This window comes from Salmo salar, chromosome ssa25 (assembly GCF_905237065.1).
Source record: "Salmo salar chromosome ssa25, Ssal_v3.1, whole genome shotgun sequence".
NCBI lineage: Eukaryota > Metazoa > Chordata > Actinopteri > Salmoniformes > Salmonidae > Salmo > Salmo salar.
The window spans coordinates 8,387,883-8,404,809 of NC_059466.1; the positions used below are offsets into that span (position 1 = coordinate 8,387,883).

General features: G+C 41.1%; 1 protein-coding gene across 1 annotated transcript in view; it reads left to right on the forward strand.

The window, feature by feature from the left end:
* LOC106586113 (inactive dipeptidyl peptidase 10) overlaps nucleotides 1-16,927 on the forward strand; it is a 217,751-nt gene that overhangs the window by 62,733 nt on the left and 138,091 nt on the right. The window contains exons 4-5 of the mRNA XM_014172985.2: nucleotides 11,738-11,832; nucleotides 12,097-12,171. Coding sequence (XP_014028460.2) covers nucleotides 11,738-11,832; nucleotides 12,097-12,171 — 170 coding nt within the window. The remainder of the gene's footprint in view (nucleotides 1-11,737; nucleotides 11,833-12,096; nucleotides 12,172-16,927) is intronic.

A 16,927-nucleotide genomic window follows, 5' to 3' on the forward strand; every position in this document is an offset into this window, starting at 1 on the left:
TGTCCTAGCCGTGTCTGAATCCTAGATTGTTTTTCAGTTTGGTCACCAAAGCCCCATATACTACTCACCATTGCGACCTGTATGCTCTCGTTGGCTGGTCCTCGCTACATATTCGCTGCCAAACCCACTGGCTCCAGGTCATCTATAAGTCTTTGCTAGGTAAAGCTCCGCCTTATCTCAGCTCACTGGTCACCATAGTAACACCCGCCCGTAGCACGCGCTCCAGCAGGTATATTTCACTGGTCATCCCCAAAGCCAACACCTGCTTTGGCCGCCTTTCTTTCCAGTTCTCTGCTGCCAATGACTGGAACGAATTTAAAAAATCAATGAAATTGGAGACTTATATCTCCCTTACTAACTTCAAGCATCGGCTGTCAGAGCAGCTTACCGATTGCCGCAGCTGTACACAGCACATCTGTAAATAGCCCATCCAACCTACAACCTCATCCCCATATTGTTTTTGTTTTTTTCTGCTCTTTTGCACACCAGTATTTCTACTTGCACATCATCATCTGCACATCAATCACTCCAGTGTTAATTACTAAATTGCAAGTACTTCATCACTATGGCCTATTTATTGCCTTACCTCGTTACTTAATTTGCACATACTGTATACAGATTTTCTATTGTGTTATTGACTGTACGTTAGTTTATCCCATGTGTAACTCTGTGTTGTTTTTGTCGCACTGCTTTGCTTTAACTTGGCCAGGTCGCAGTTATAAATGAGAACTTGTTCTCAACTGGCCGACCTGGTTAAATAAAGGTGAAATAAAATAAAATAAATAAATAAAATAAAAAAGGTCTTTGACCTCCTTATAGGCTGTCTCATCATTGCTCATGGACACAGGGACTATGGATTGATCTTTTGCCAAGCATTAGGATTGTCTTAGAGGCATTAAAATACTTGCTAAAATGAGAACAGCATCACGGTTAGTGCCTTGCACTTTTGTCCACAGCACAGCCATGCTAAAATCACACGGAAGGAAGTCCCCTCGTGTATAATTACCCAAATGTAGAACACAACATACTTTATAACAAAACATTAATATTTGTTCTCCTGTAAATAAGAAAATGGCAGTTATGCCCACGAAGATCATGATCTACTGTACCAACATTGTTTTGTTTCACTTTTAATTAAAGGTGGTGCAAGACAACATTTTTGTCTTGACTATTTACTTTGGGTTTAATTGGAGTCGTCTATTTCAGTTTAACAATTTTTATAGGTAGTAAATTCCTTGACAAGCCTGCCCTGGCTCTTGCCAGATTAAAAGAAAAGGTGACCGACCAGGATTTAATACAAAGGCAATTATTTTCCCTTTATAATTTTTTTCCTGTTCATTTAATTCTTGTTCAGATATTGAACTGTTCAAATGTTGAAGTGTAGGTGGAAAGAAAGGACATTTTATGAAATATAAACAGAGGAGCTATCTAAAGGAAGTAAAATGTTGTATTATAATCAGGTTGTCTGTTATTGTAAACCCCAATTCATTTTTGTGCATTATGGATCATTCTTCTACATTCCTATGCCCTTATACAGAACCCAGTATAAAAAGAGCTGTCATAAGGTAGTGCTTTGTCAAAGTCCAATTTAGGAATGGAAGATGGTGAATTGAGGACCTTGTTCAGTTTGCTTTGGCTGTTGATGTAAGAGCTGACCTTCCCTTGACTGTAATGAGGACAGAATGTGTATTTTTGAAGTTTAAACAGATAGATGATATGTTTTTGTTTCCTTTCTTGTTGCTTTAGAAAGACCTGATCTTCCATAGACATGTATAACAAGGATATAATATGTGTGAAAGATAGCAGGCAAAGAGTGTACCCGCCATGTAGGGTCAGAGTACAAGGAGTATGTAGAATGTTAAGCAACCCTCTTCTCTTTCAGTTCTGCCAAAGGTGTTACTCAAGCTGCAGTGACCCAGAAATGCTTTGAGTTCCACAGGGTGAGAGCTAAGTAACATGGATCCGTGATGCCAAGGGCAAAACAAACTCAACATGAGCGAGGCTTTAATGTTGCTCATAACCAGGGGTTGGAACCAAAAGGATTTTCCAATCGTTCCGTTCCGATCAGAACCCTTATCTATTTTGTTTCCGTTCCAGTGTTCCGACCAGCATAATAAAGTTCTGAACTGGTTCAAACAAAAAAGTAACAGGTCATGTAATTATTTTTCGTTATTTTTTTACCATGTGAAATCAACATAGTTTTTACATTTAGCTCATGAATTTACTCCACCAATTAGCATGGATAGACCAGCTTGCCATGGAACGAGTAAGATAGTTGTTTACACATTTTATGGGCAGATAAGTGCAGGTTCAAGATGCGACTGAAATTTTACCAGTGGGGAGAGAGCGAGAGAGAGGGGTGGACATGGAGGGGGCTTGACTTGAATCGCTGAGCATCATGACATGATGTGAATTGCAATGTGTATAGGCTACTACTAGCATCATAACGTTACAGAATTATATACGAGACTTTAGGAATATTTTTTGGAACAAAAAGTTGCATTAATAACCGGTTCTCAAGATTAGAAAATAATGGTTCTGTTCCGGAACATTAGAGATCACTTTCATTCCCGAATCTGCGGCTGGAGCTGCACGTCGGGGAGGGGGTACTGTCACCTGTGCTCCCCCTCTGGCCTCTAGGTCACCAGGCTGCTCGTTATGGTGCACACCTGTCACCATCGTTACGCACATAATGACACTCACCTGGACTTCATCACCTCCTTGATTACCTGCCCTTTATATGTCACCCTTTGTTTTTTTTCCCCAGTCGTCATTCTTTTCTGTTTCAGTTTCATGTCTGTGCGTTGTTCGTGTTTCTTGTTTTGTATTATATGTTTTCATTTATTTATTAAATGATTCACTCCCTGAACTTGTTTCCCGACTCCCAGCGCACACGTTACACTCTGCTCATAACCTACCCACCTAATACTTTGGAAATGACTGAACTTAAAAATACACGTTTTGGGGCCTTCAAAGTGCTTTAGCAAAGCTACTGAAGGTGAGTTGCAAGTTACTTAGGGTGAGTTGGTTGTAATGAGGCTTGAGTAACGTGCATTTTTCAGAGTACCTTGTCCAAACGGACTGTTACAAAGAAGTAAAAGAGAATATCCCCATAGCTGTATGTTTGCCAACTCAATATTCCATCTTCAGAGCTTTTCTCTCACAGTGGATATCCAGTATGCTGACTGAGCCTCAGGGTCATTTAGCAACGGTGCGAAATCTCAAAATATCCCACAACAGACGCTTGTTGTTCTGATGAATATTTCATATCCACTGTCTATGTATAACCTGGGTCTCCACTGGAGCCTGGGACACCAGTCTGCACATAGCCATATTCACAACCACTCCACTACAACATCCAGACCTCATTTACCAATGGAGTGTGTTTGCCACTCTCCAACACTCATTAAATGTGGAAACGGAGTGAGGTTTCTGGGTAGCTAATTTAGATATTATTTGTTGATGAGTGGGGTTCTTCTGTGTAGCTAATTCAGATGTTATTCAGTGATAATTGTTACTAATGCCATAGACCTCTTGTAAAGTTGATGATATATGCAGTGTTTATTTCACCTACCATATGGTGCAAGATGGTGGAACACCAGACATACACTACCGTTCAAAACTTTGGGGTCACTTAGAAATGTCCTTGTTTTTGAAAGAAAAGCACATTTTTTGTCCATTAAAATAACATCAAATTGATCAGAAATACAGTGTAGACATTGTTAATATTGTAAATTACTATTGTAGCTGGAAACGGCTGATTTTGTTTATGGAATATCTGCATAGGCTTACAGAGGCTCATTATCAGCAACCATCACTCCTGTGTTCCAATGGCATGTTGTGTTAGCTAATCCATGTTTATAATTTTAAAAGGCTAATTGATCATTAGAAAACCCTTTTGCAATTATGTTAGCATAGCTGAAAACTGTTCTGCTTAAAGAAGCAATAAAACTGGCTTTCTTTAGACTAGTTGAGTATCTGGAGCATCAGCATTTGTGGGTTCGATTACAGGCTCAAAATGGCCAGAAACAAAGGACTTTCTTCCGAAACTCGTCAGTCTATTCTTGTTCTGAGAAATGAAGGCTATTCCATGTGAGAAATTGCCAAGAAACTGAAGATCTCGTACAATGCTGTGTACGACTCCCTTCACAGAACAGCTCAAACTGGCTCTAACCAAAATAGAAAGAGGAGTGGGAGGCCCCGGTGCACAACTGAGCAAGAGGACAAGTGCGTCAGAGTGTCTAGTTTGAGAAACAGTCCCCCCAAAACACCAGTCTCAACATCAACAGTGAAGAGGTGACTCTGGGATGCTGGTCTTCTTGGCAGAGTTCCTCTGTCCAGTGTCTGTGTTCGTTTGCCCATCTTAATCTTTTATTTTTATTGGCCAGTCTGAGATATGGCTTTTTCTTTGCAACTCTGCCTAGAAGGCCAGCATCCCGGAGTCGCCTCTTCACTGTTGACGTTGAGACTGGTGTTTTGCAGGTACTATTTAATGAAGCTGGCAGTTGAGGACTTGTGAGGCATCTGTTTCTCAAACTAGACACTCTAATGTACTTGTCCTCTTGCTCAGTTGTGGACCGAGGCCTCCCACTCCTCTTTCTATTCTGGTTAGAGCCAGTTGCGCTGTTCTGTACACAGCGTTGTACGAGATCTTACATTTCTTGGCAATTTCTCGCATGGAATAGCCTACATTTCTCAGAACAAGAATAAACTGACGAGTTTCGGAAGAATTTATTTGTTTCTGGCCATTTTGAGCCTGTAATCGAACCCACAAATGCTGATGCTCCAGATACTCAACTAATCTAAAGAAGGCCAGTTTTATTGTTCTTTAATCAGAACAAAAGTTTTCAGCTGTGCTAACATAATTGCAAAAGGGTTTTCTAATGATCAATTAGCCTTTTAAAATGATACACTTGCATTAGCTAACACAACGTGCCATTGGAACACAGGAGTGATGGTTGCTGATAATAAGGTTTATAGCTACAATAGTCATTTACAACATTAACAATGTCTAGACTGTATTTCTGATCAATTTGATGTTATTTTAATGGACAAAAAAATGTGATTTTCTTTAAAAAACAAGGACATTTCTAAGTGACCCCAAACTTTTGAACGGTAGTGTACATATCATGGGTCCTGATGAGAAATTGCTAAAATTGCAAATATCTTCTTGGCCGTCTGTCTTTGTCAGCTGTGATATGTGTAGATTTATGGGGATGCTAATTGCTCCGGAAATCCAAAGTTAGATTCACTGAGGCGACTGCAGCAGGCTGATTCGAAGTCTTTGACACTAACGGTGATCAATTAACTCTTTTGACGTTCCATGATACTTTTATTCAGTAGCAGAGGCACATGCTAATGCAAGTTATGAAATAGCTTGAACACTGTGGACTATACATGCCCTCTTTTTACAGCACACTGATGAGTAGTGCTGTCGCAATGTCTTCTGCACATTGTGTAACATGCCTATCCATAAGACATGTGGTGCACACCGTAGAGAACACTGTGGACTCAGGCACTTAAGAGTTTATTCTTTGCCAAGTAAGCTCTGAGTTTGACCGGTTCTGACATTTTGGAGAACCTTAGAGATCAGTGCTACAGCGTTCATCTGTTACATAACCTTGGAATAAATAATGCAGTTGTGTGTTGCATATTTCATTGTCCATTGTTCTCCCTTGGCCCTGAGCGTCTGCACTCCTAGTGTATTAATCAACCATTACCTGTGAAACCTGATCTGCCAAATGCCAATTGAATCCCCAATGCTTTCATTCATAGATCTATAGAAAGTATAAGCGGGTTGTGTTTATGATCTTTTTTTTTTGCACTGTGGCTAGTCCTTAAGAAAACCTAAGTAACATAATAAAAAAATCCCCATCAAAATCTGTCTGTTTAATCTATAGATATCAGATATTTAGCATGGGCTACATCTCAATCCACCGCATCTGCTTATGTCGGCCTTCCGCATCTGTGGTGGAAGGTGGCCGAGCTACATTGGTTTGTCAGATCATGAGACATCCCAAAAATCGTTCTTCTCATGAAAACATATGCAGCGTCCAAACGGTTTGGCCTACAGACGTATGACCCCTCTATGGAAAGGGGAGACTTAATCTATGGCCCCCACAAGTGGTACGGGACTCATCTGAAGGTTACCTATGCAAACTAATGGAAGTATGGAGGTCGTTAAAGTAATGTGTTAAATATATGTCCAAAAAAAACAAAATATTTCCTGAGCATTCTTAAAAACTACATGGACAAGTGTATGTGGACACCCCTTCAAATTAGTGGATTCGGCTATTTCAGTCACACCCGTTGCTGAGGTGTATAAAATCGAGCACACAGCCATGTGAACCTTCCACAAGGACAACCATCTCTGCAGCACTCCACCAATCAGGCCTTTATGGTAGAGTGGCCAAACGAAAGCCACTCCTTAGTAAAAGGCACATGACAACCCACTTGGAGTTTGCCAAAAGGTACCTAAAGGACTGTGAGACCATGAGAATCAAGATTCTCTGGTCTGATTAATCCAAGATTTAACTTTTTGGCCTGAATGCCAGGCGTTACGTCTGGGGGAAACCTGACTCTATCGCTACGGTGAAGCATGGTGGTGGCAGCATCATGCTGTAGTGATGTTTTTCAGCGGCAGTGACTGGGAGACTACTCAGGATGGAGGGAAAGATGAATGAAGAGGTATTTGATGAAAACCTGCTCCAGAGCGATCAGGACCTCAGACTGGGGCGAAGGTTCACCTTCCAACAGGACAATGATCCTAAGCACACAGCCAAGACAACACAGGAGTGTCATCGGGACAAGTCTCTGAATGTCCTTGAGTGGCCCAGCCAGAGCCCGGACTTGAAACCAATCGAATATCTTTGGAGAGACCTGAAAATAGTTGTGCAGCGACGATCCCCATCGAACTTGACAGAGCTTGAGAGGATCTGCAGAGAAGAATGAGAGAAACTCCCAAAATACAGGTGTGCCAAGCTTGTAGCATCATATCCAAGAAGACTTAAGTCTGTAATCGCTGCAAAAGGTGCTTCACTAAAGTACTGAGTAAAGGGTATGAATAATTCCGAATGCACTGTAGATGTATGACAGACACTTCAAAACATTAATCCTCATGATTTATTTTTTACATTTTTTTTACATTTATCAATGTGTTATTCAATGTACTAAAGTGCTAAAGACAAAATTCTACATTTTATATTTTTTTATACCTAACATTTCAAATCAAATAGCTAAATGATCTATGGTATGACCATCTTAAAACAATTCCATATGTTAGCTTAGTATCCTCAAAATTTCACTAAGAGTATGTCTGGTGAGGAAGCGCATAGCTCTCATAACCCCTCAATCACATCTATTTCGACTAGGAGCCCTTTCCAATACAGCCCTTTCCATTACAATCTGACTAATGATATCTGTGTGATGACTTCACATCTCTTGTCCATTATAATGACCTGTTTCTCAGCTGTTTGACGAAGATAGGAGAAGGAATATGGTGCGTTGATATGATAGGTCATTCAACTGGGATTCTTTGTAAACATATTGGTGTGACTCATGTAGACAATGGCTGGGATTCAATCAAAGGTCCGTTGTCGACAAGTGCATAACGCCTGACATTTAAGGTCATTTTCAATTGAGCCGACATCAACAGCATTTTCTGTGAATGTAAGCTCTGCGAACGTCAGCAAAATTGCCTTTAAAAGGCGCACGGTCAGTAGGCAATAACATGCGTCTGTTTAAATCCAGGACAATGTTTCAGACTGCTTTCAGTATTATCAACACAGATATTGGTCACATAATGCATGTATGATGTCACGTCCTGACCAGTAAAAGGGGTTATTTGTTATTGTAGTTTGGTCAGGACGTGGCAGGGGGTATTTGTTTTATGTGGTTCGGGCTGGTTGTGTTAGTAGTTGGGTGTTTGTTTTATTATTCCGGGTTTTGGGCACTGTTCTATGTTTATGTATTTCTATGTTTAGTCTAGTCATTTGTATTTCTATGTTTACTTAATTGGGGGTTGGACTCTCAATTGGAGGCAGGTGTTTTCTAGTTGCCTCTGATTGAGGTTCCTATAAATAGGTATGTGTTTGTGTTAGTATTTTGTGGGAGATTGTTCTTGTTTAGCTATGTGTGCCTGACAAGACTGTCAAGTTCGTTTTGTGTTTTGTATACGTTTTTGGTGTTTTTCCTTCTTCACATAAATAAAAGAAGATGAGTGTACATTTTCCCGCTGCGTCTTGGTCTCAACCCTACGACAACCGTGACATATGACTGCATTTTAATGACATTAGTGCTGTGTGTAGTCTATAACAGTAGGCAAGTCATCGCTCGAAGAAAATGATCCAGACTTTGGTAGCGCCAGTATAGGATCACATTATAGGCAGTGATTTGCAGTATACATTGCTAATTAGGACTTTATTAGGAATTATTAGTCATTCATTAGGCCTAATTGCCTAATACCTGACTAAGACACCATTAGCTACTTATATAAACATGTACAGTGCCTTCAGAAAGTATTCACACCCTTTGACTTTTTCCACATTTGGTTGTGTTATCAGCCTGAACATTTTGTTGTGTTACAGCCTGAATTTTGTGTCACTGGCCTACGCACGATACCCCATAATATCAAAGTGGAATTGTGTATTTTGATTTTTTTTACAATAAATTAAAAATGAAAAGCTGAAATGTCTTCAACTCAATAAGTATCCAACCCCTTTGTTATGACAAGTCTAAATAAATTCAGCAGTAAAAATGTGCTTAACAAGTCATGTGCTTAACAAGTGTGCAATAATAGTGTTTAGCATGATTTTTGAATGACTACCTCATCTCTGTACCCTACACATACAATTATCTGTAAGGGCCCTCAGTCGAGCAGTGAATTTCAAACACAGATTGGTAGATGGGTAAAAAAAAGCTGTTTAAATATCCCTTTGAGCATGGTGTTAATGACATTTTCATGGTGTATCAATACACCCAGTCACTACAAATATAAAGGTGTCCTTCCTAACAATGGTGACTTTAAAACATTTACAAAGTGGCCAAGTTACAGTTTTGACTTAAATCTGCTTGAAAATCTATGGCAAGACCCGGAAATGGTTGTCTAGCAATGATCAACAACCAATTTGACAAAGCTTGAAGAATTATGAAAATAATTATGGGCAAATGTTGCACAGTTGAGGTGGGGAAGGCTTAGAGACCCAGAAAGACTAACATCTGTAATCGCTGCCAAAGGTGATTCTAACATATATTGACACAGGGGGTTGAATACTTATCTAACCAAGAAATATTAGTGTTTTATTTTTCAATTTATTTTAATTTTTTACAAATGTTAGAATTTTTTTCCACTTTGACATTCCAGAGGATTTTGTGTAGATATTTGACAAACAAATTACAATTACATCAATTTTAATCCCACTTTGTAACACAACAAAATGTGGGGAAAACAGTCAAGGGGTGTGGATACTTTCTGAAGGCACTGTATGAAGCTCAAATTCATGTGGCTGGACCATGTCCATGAAGTCTTATGAAAGTTACAATTATAAGATTGAGTAGTATTCAACTGAAGCCTGTGAAAATGGAAAGAGTAATGTTTTAAGTTGAAATGGAGGGACACTGCACCCCTGACTGAGTCTGGCTGTATGTTCCACAGCCGGGGCGCAGCCCTACTAAAAGCCTTGTCTGTCTCCCATGGTTTTGAGTTAAGTTTACAGAGGGCTGCTGGAGGGGGATTGAGATGGAGCTTGAGGATGGTAGGGTGTGAGGGCAGGGTAAACCACCAGCCCAATCCTAAACTGGGGATTTTCAGACCGGTAGAAGGACCAGAGTTATTTATTATTCAACATTTTACAGACGTAGAATATTACTTATACATTAGAGTCTTAGCTTGTAGTTTCCAGCGTGGAATCTTCCATTATTTAAGGAAACAAGCACAGCACGGAGACCATGACTATCAGTGGCTGGCAATGTTTTCAAGATCATGAGCAAGATGCTTTTATCTGTCAAAATAATCAACATCCTCTCACCCCTATCTCAATTAAACTCCAAATGAAAGGTTAGGGTAAGAGCTCCCAAAGTTGCCCAATGCACAATAACTAACAGTAATTGTGAGAAAGTCAAAATTAGTGCTACATCCTACATGAGTGTGTCAAACTTTATCTGCGTCACAGGCTCAGAGCCAGAGATTTTTATTTCAATGAGAGATTATTTTTGAATCTGTGGCGCATGCAGAAGCCAAGGTGACCGGAGCATCTACAGCAGGATGATAACATTCAGATCGTGGATGGGTTCTGCTCCTGTTTTGTCAGTGGGCCAGCCGGCTCTAAACTGCTGTTCTTTTGAAAAGCCAAGAGTATTCCTGAGGGTACGCTGCTCTGTCCAAACTCATGGTTGGCATCTGTTTGGGGTGAGACACTGTTTGCAAGGACGGCTCTGTTTACTTCTAAAGCTACTTCATTACCATGCCAAACGTTGACCTTCACGCAGACACAGACGCATGCACACCCAGACACGCATGCGCATGCATAGATCCAGACACACTGACACACACACACACACAGACTCGTGTGTGTGCATGCACATATGCAAACACACTGACAAACACACTGACACAGACACACACACTCACGTCTCATGCTCATTTTCCGACACAGATGTTGTGCCTTAATGATGATGCGTGAGAAGCACAGCATTCCCTAAGTGATTACAACACTCCAAAATATATAAATATAAACAAACACTCAAACTCTGATAAAAAAAATTGTACTGTAGGGGGTTAATTTTGACATTTGGTTTTGAATGTCCTTATTTCTATGGTAAACACCAGTATTTTGACCAGTGGTTTTGTGGCATCAGATTACTTGTCTTCGATGATGACATTTATGTCTGTGATAGGCACACATAGGTTATGACAGGTACAAATGTATGGGGCGGGATTGGGCCGTGAGAGCCCCATCACTCATCAATCAAACCCATAGTAACTATAGCACGATGACAGGGCCCTGATTGGCTGGGAATGAGAAAATGTTTGACGGACAATTGAGAAAGTTGAGAAACGGTAATAGCTGATCACCTCCTACTGTAGGATTCCAATATCTGCCGGGGTTGCCAGGTCTGGTGGGGTTGCCATGTCAGGTGCATAACCACCCTCACCTTTGACAGAGATGGATAACTTAATTACAATGTATTTGTCCCAGCTTGTTTCCACACAGAGCTTTATGGATTGTCCTCCATCTTGTTTTGTTTGCATTTGATCGTAACTCATCTATGAGTTAGTGATTATAAAGGTAGCAATGCATGGTTTCATTTGATCACTGTGTGTGTGTATGCATTCGTGTGACCTGCCATTTGCCGTACTCCCTTGCTGGATGAAATTTCAGGGACATGTCTGCACATCACACAGCAAACAAAGCTGTGGCATCCAACAACTAGCACACAGGACAAAGAACATGCAGGTTTTGTAGAAAATGAAAACTCAAGGTGGCTCTTTATTTGTGTTTCTGTACACTAATTCAATTATTATTTGGCTTCATCACAGTGCAAATGCGTATGAATGGAGTCAGTGCCGTCATGTTACTATTGTTTCTTGATTTTCCAGACACAATGATGTGACAAGGTACTGGCCATTCTGTTTTTGCTATGTCGAAGAAAACAAGGACATGGGGATAGAATGGAAACTTCCATTGTCAAACTTCCATTGCCAAGACTTGTTTAATCTTCTTTATTTCTCCTTTCACAGACTCAGAAGTCATCTATAGGAATCGCGATGGCCACGTCATCAAGTTTAACATCCTCACCAATGAGACGGATATTGTACTGACAAACACAACGTTCGTAAGTGCAAACCTTTTACCATCTGAAAATGCATGCACATGCAGACACTGACACACATGCATATAAGTAAAATGTATTTATAAAGCATTTTTTACATCAGCCGATGTCACAAAGTGCTATACAGAAAACCCGCCTAAAACCCCAAACAGCAAGCAATGCAGATGTAGAAGCACATATATCACTCAAACTGACATGTCAGCAAACTGATACAGTATGCGCGCTTACAAGTGCTCTCTCTCGCTTTCTGTCTTTTTTGTCTTCTAGGTCAATTTCAACGTTGCAAAGTACTCTGTTTCCCCGGACTTGAAATATGTGCTCTTTGCCTATGATGTTAAACAGGTAAGCTGCTCTTACTTTCCTGCTCTTACTCTAGTTTTTTGTCCTGCTGTTGTGAAAAAGTCACATACCCTCATTATTCATAAAATATGAAAAGTAATTGCTTTTGCAGATAATTGGACTGGTAGAGTAGCCTACAGTACAAAACACAATTATGCTCGCTCTCGCTCTCTTCCTCTTTCTCGCTCTCTCTCTCTCTCCCATACGCTCGGTCTCTCACAGATTCTGGAACACACTAACTCCATCAAATCAACAAACTCAATCTTAAATATATGCATACTAGAGTACCATACAAGCTTGTGCACTACAAGACACACATCTTGAAGTCAGCCAACTATACAGTGGGACTGTTGACCAAACACCCACACCATTCCGTGTGTACAGGGGCGGACTGGCCATCTGGCATTTGGGCAAACAAATTATGGGCTGGTCCATTTTTAGCCTCAATGAAAAAAAATGAGCTAGCGTGGGAGCCTCAAGACTGTAAACACCAATGTGCTGTCAATACTCAAAACTTTTGAGGAAACCCGTTGCGCTTAATATATCTGAATACAGTTACTTAAAGTGATGTTGTAGTTATTACTCAAACCGATGGAGTCACTGTGACTCTGTAAGGGGTCCAGATTTGAGTATTATCAGCACTAAGCCACGCCTCCAAATCTAATTTCGTAGTGTGCCTTGTCTTTTCAAGTGAATTGTAGAGTCACCACCCATGACTGTATTTGTTAGTGACAAAGACATACCGTAATTTCCGGATTATTAAGCGCACCTGAATATAAGCCGCACCCACTGAATAAAAAAAATATATATATTTTGAACATAAATAAGCCGCACATGTCTATAAGCCGCAGGTGCCTACCGGTACATTAAAACAAATGAACTTTACACAGGCTTTAACGAAACACGGCTTGTAACAAAAATAAATAGGCTTTAACGAAACACGGCTTGTAACAAAAATAAATAGGCTTTAATGAAACACGGCTTGTAACGAAAAAAAAAAAATTAGCAGTAAGCTTTAGTTGTCTTTTTGCACTGAGTCAATTCCTCATGCTGCTGTTTCCAACGTCTTATCATCGACTCATTAAGACCAAGCTCCCGTGCAGCAGCTCTATTTCCTTTTCCAACAGCCAGATCAATCGCCTTCAACTTGAAAGCTGCATCATATGCATTTCTCCGTGTCTTTGCCATGATGAGGGTGACAAAATGACTACCGTAATCAGAATGATGGGAAGTTTGAGAGCGCTCGATTTAATCTAAATAGTAAACAAAAAAGTTTTGACCTTAACCCGTTCGGCAATTTCATTGGTCTAATGAAAGCTTCATGCCGCCAAAAAACTGAGCACGTCACAGAAAAATCCATATATTAGCCGCGTCATTGTTTAAGCCGCGAGGTTCAAAGCGTGGGAAAAAAGTTGCGGCTTATAGTCCGGAATTTACGGTAGTTGTTGAATTCATACATTTTCAGTCCTTTGGCCACCAAGTGAGTTTCTAGGAAAATATTATCATTATAATTGTGTTCTTTATGACAATACGTTACATATCTTATAAGGCCTTATTTTGAGGCCTAGCTTTACCCTAATACAGTAGCCTGAAACTCATGGTCTACAGGCCACATCAGGCCTGCAAGTAGGGTTGCAAAATAAAAATAAAAAAAGATCCTGGTTGGAGGATTTCCAGGAATCTTCCAACTGGGATATTGGAAAACATGGGAAATATACCAGAATTTTGCATCCCTACTTGCAAATCACATTATTTTGGCTTGCAAATTGATGTGTAATTCCTATTGGAATCCAGCTAGTTAGGATACCCAACAGTTGGAATTTTTATTCACCCGCAATCTGCATTCATAATGACTGCCAGGGTTAGGATTAGTGTGAGGAGACTACCTAAGCCATTTAAACTGGAACAAACATTTCAGTAACTGGTGCAAAAACTATTACTAAATGATTGGATTCGTTTTCTTTGTGTAGCATGAGATGCATCAATCAATCATTTACATTACATTACATTTAAGTCATTTAGCAGACGCTCTTATCCAGAGCGACTTACAAATTGGTGCATTCACCTTATGATATCCAGTGGAACAACCACTTTACAATAGTGCATCTAAATCTTTTAGGGGGGGGGGTTAGAAGGATTACTTTATCCTATCCTAGGTATTCCTTAAAGAGGTGGGGTTTCAGGTGTCTCCGGAAGGTGGTGATTGACTCCGCTGTCCTGACGTCGTGAGGGAGCTTGTTCCACCATTGGGGTGCCAGAGCAGCGAACAGTTTTGACTGGGCTGAGCGGGAACTGGGCTTCCTCAGAGGTAGGGGGGCCAGCAGGCCAGAGGTGGATGAACGCAGTGCCCTTGTTTGGGTGTAGGGCCTGATCAGAGCCTGAAGGTATGGAGGTGCCGTTCCCTTCACAGCTCCGTAGGCAATCACCATGGTCTTGTAGCGGATGCGAGCTTCAACTGGAAGCCAGTGGAGAGAGCGGAGGAGCGGGGTGACGTGAGAGAACTTGGGAAGGTTGAACACCAGACAGGCTGCGGCGTTCTGGATGAGTTGTAGGGGTTTAATGGCACAGGCAGGGAGCCCAGCCAACAGCGAGTTGCAGTAATCCAGACGGGAGATGACAAGTGCCTGGATTAGGACCTGCGCCGCTTCCTGTGTGAGGCAAGGTCGTACTCTGCGAATGTTGTAGAGCATGAACCTACAGGATCGGGTCACCGCCTTGATGTTAGTGGAGAACGACAGGGTGTTGTCCAGGATCACGCCAAGGTTCTTAGCACTCTGGGAGGAGGACACAAGGGAGTTGTCAACCATGATGGCGAGATCATGGAACGGGCAGTCCTTCCCCGGGAGGAAGAGCAGCTCCGTCTTGCCGAGGTTCAGCTTGAGCTGGTGATCCGTCATCCACACTGATATGTCTGACAGACATGCAGAGCTGCGATTCGCCGCCTGGTTATCAGAAGGGGGAAAGGAGAAGATTAATTGTGTGTCGTCTGCATAGCAATGATAGGAGAGACCATGTGAGGATATGACAGAGCCAAGTGACTTGGTGTATAGCGAGAATAGGAGAGGGCCTAGAACAGAGCCCTGGGGGACACCAGTGGTGAGAGCGCATGGTGCGGAGACAGATTCTCGCCACGCCACCTGGTAGGAGCGACCTGTCAGGTAGGACGCAATCCAAGCGTGGGCCGCGCCGGAGATGCCCAACTCGGAGAGGGTGGAGAGGAGGATCTGATGGTTCACAGTATCAAAGGCAGCAGATAGGTCTAGAAGGATGAGAGCAGAGGAGAGAATCACTCAATAGACATGCAAAAACACAGATATTAACCTCTTGAGGATACCCTAGGATAGGGGGCGCCACAGCGCATTTTGAAAAAAAATCGTTCCCATTTTCAACGGCCTACTAATCAAACTCAGAAGATAGGGCATGCATATACTTATTATATATGGATAGAAAACACTCTAAAGTTTCTAAAACTGTTTGAATGGTGTCTGTGAGTATAACAGAACTCATTTGGCAGGCAAAACCCTGAGACATTTTCTGACAGGAAGTGGATACCTGATGTGTTGTATTGAGTTCTAACCTATCCCATTGAAAAACACAGGGGTTTAGGAATATTTTGGCACTTCCTATTGCTTCCACTAGATGTCGCCAGTCCTTTCACAGTGGTTTGAGCCTTATAGAGTCAAAACTCAGTGAATGACAGGAGTTTGAAATTGGTCACAGGGGATGGGCCATCACCATTATGACGCCGGCGGCCATGTCTGCCCCCACCTTTGGAAACGGTTTTAAAAACAATTTCAAAAATCTTCCTACAGTAGAGTAAGCGGAGTAAAAAGTTAGTTTTTTATCATAACTTAAAAACATTTAGTTGATGTGACTGAGTCTATATGTACAGTATAATTCATGGTGCTCGGGGGCGGAATGACAAGTGCTAAAAATGTAGTTGCCTGCAATTGACAGGTCACGTTCATTAATTAATATAGCAGTGGCCATGTTTCCATCAGAAACGTGTAGATGCAAAATTAGATATGCAAATTACACCCTCTACTCTGGAAGGGATCAACTATGAGGATTACCGACAATGAGATTAATCTTAATTTATTTGCATATTTCCTGTGATTCTTGTGCTGGCTAAAAATAACTTCAGTTCACTGTGCAATCCCTTTCTTTTGCCGCTGTCACGTCCTGACCAGTATAAGGGGTTATTTGTTATTGTAGTTTGGTCAGGACGTGGCAGGGGTGTGTTTGTTTAGAGTGTTTCGGGGTTTGTTGGGCTATGTTCTGTTTTAAGAGGCGTGTTTGTTTAGAGTGTTTCGGGGTTTGTTGGGTTATGTTCTTGTTAGTCTATTTCTATGTTAGTTCTAGTATGTCTATTTCTATGTGGTGTTTGTTGGGTTGACCTTCAATTGGAAGCAGCTGCTCCTAGTTGCTTCTAATTGAAGGTCCTATTTAAGAGGGGTGTTTATCTATGGGATTTTGTGGGTATAGCTGTGCGCCTTACAGGACTGTTTATCGTCGTTGTTTTTGTATACATGTGTTTTGGTTTTCCTTCTTTCTGCCTAATAAAAAGAAGATGAGTATACATTTTCCCACTGCGTTTTGGTCCAATCCATACGACACCCGTGACAGCCGCATAGTGTTATGTTGTATGTTATAGAGGGACAAGCTCAGAATTTATTGTGAAAGATATGTAAAGAGGCTGTCATTTGTTCATTATATAATTCTATGTTCAGAACCCCTTTGGGCATCTACTGTATGAAAA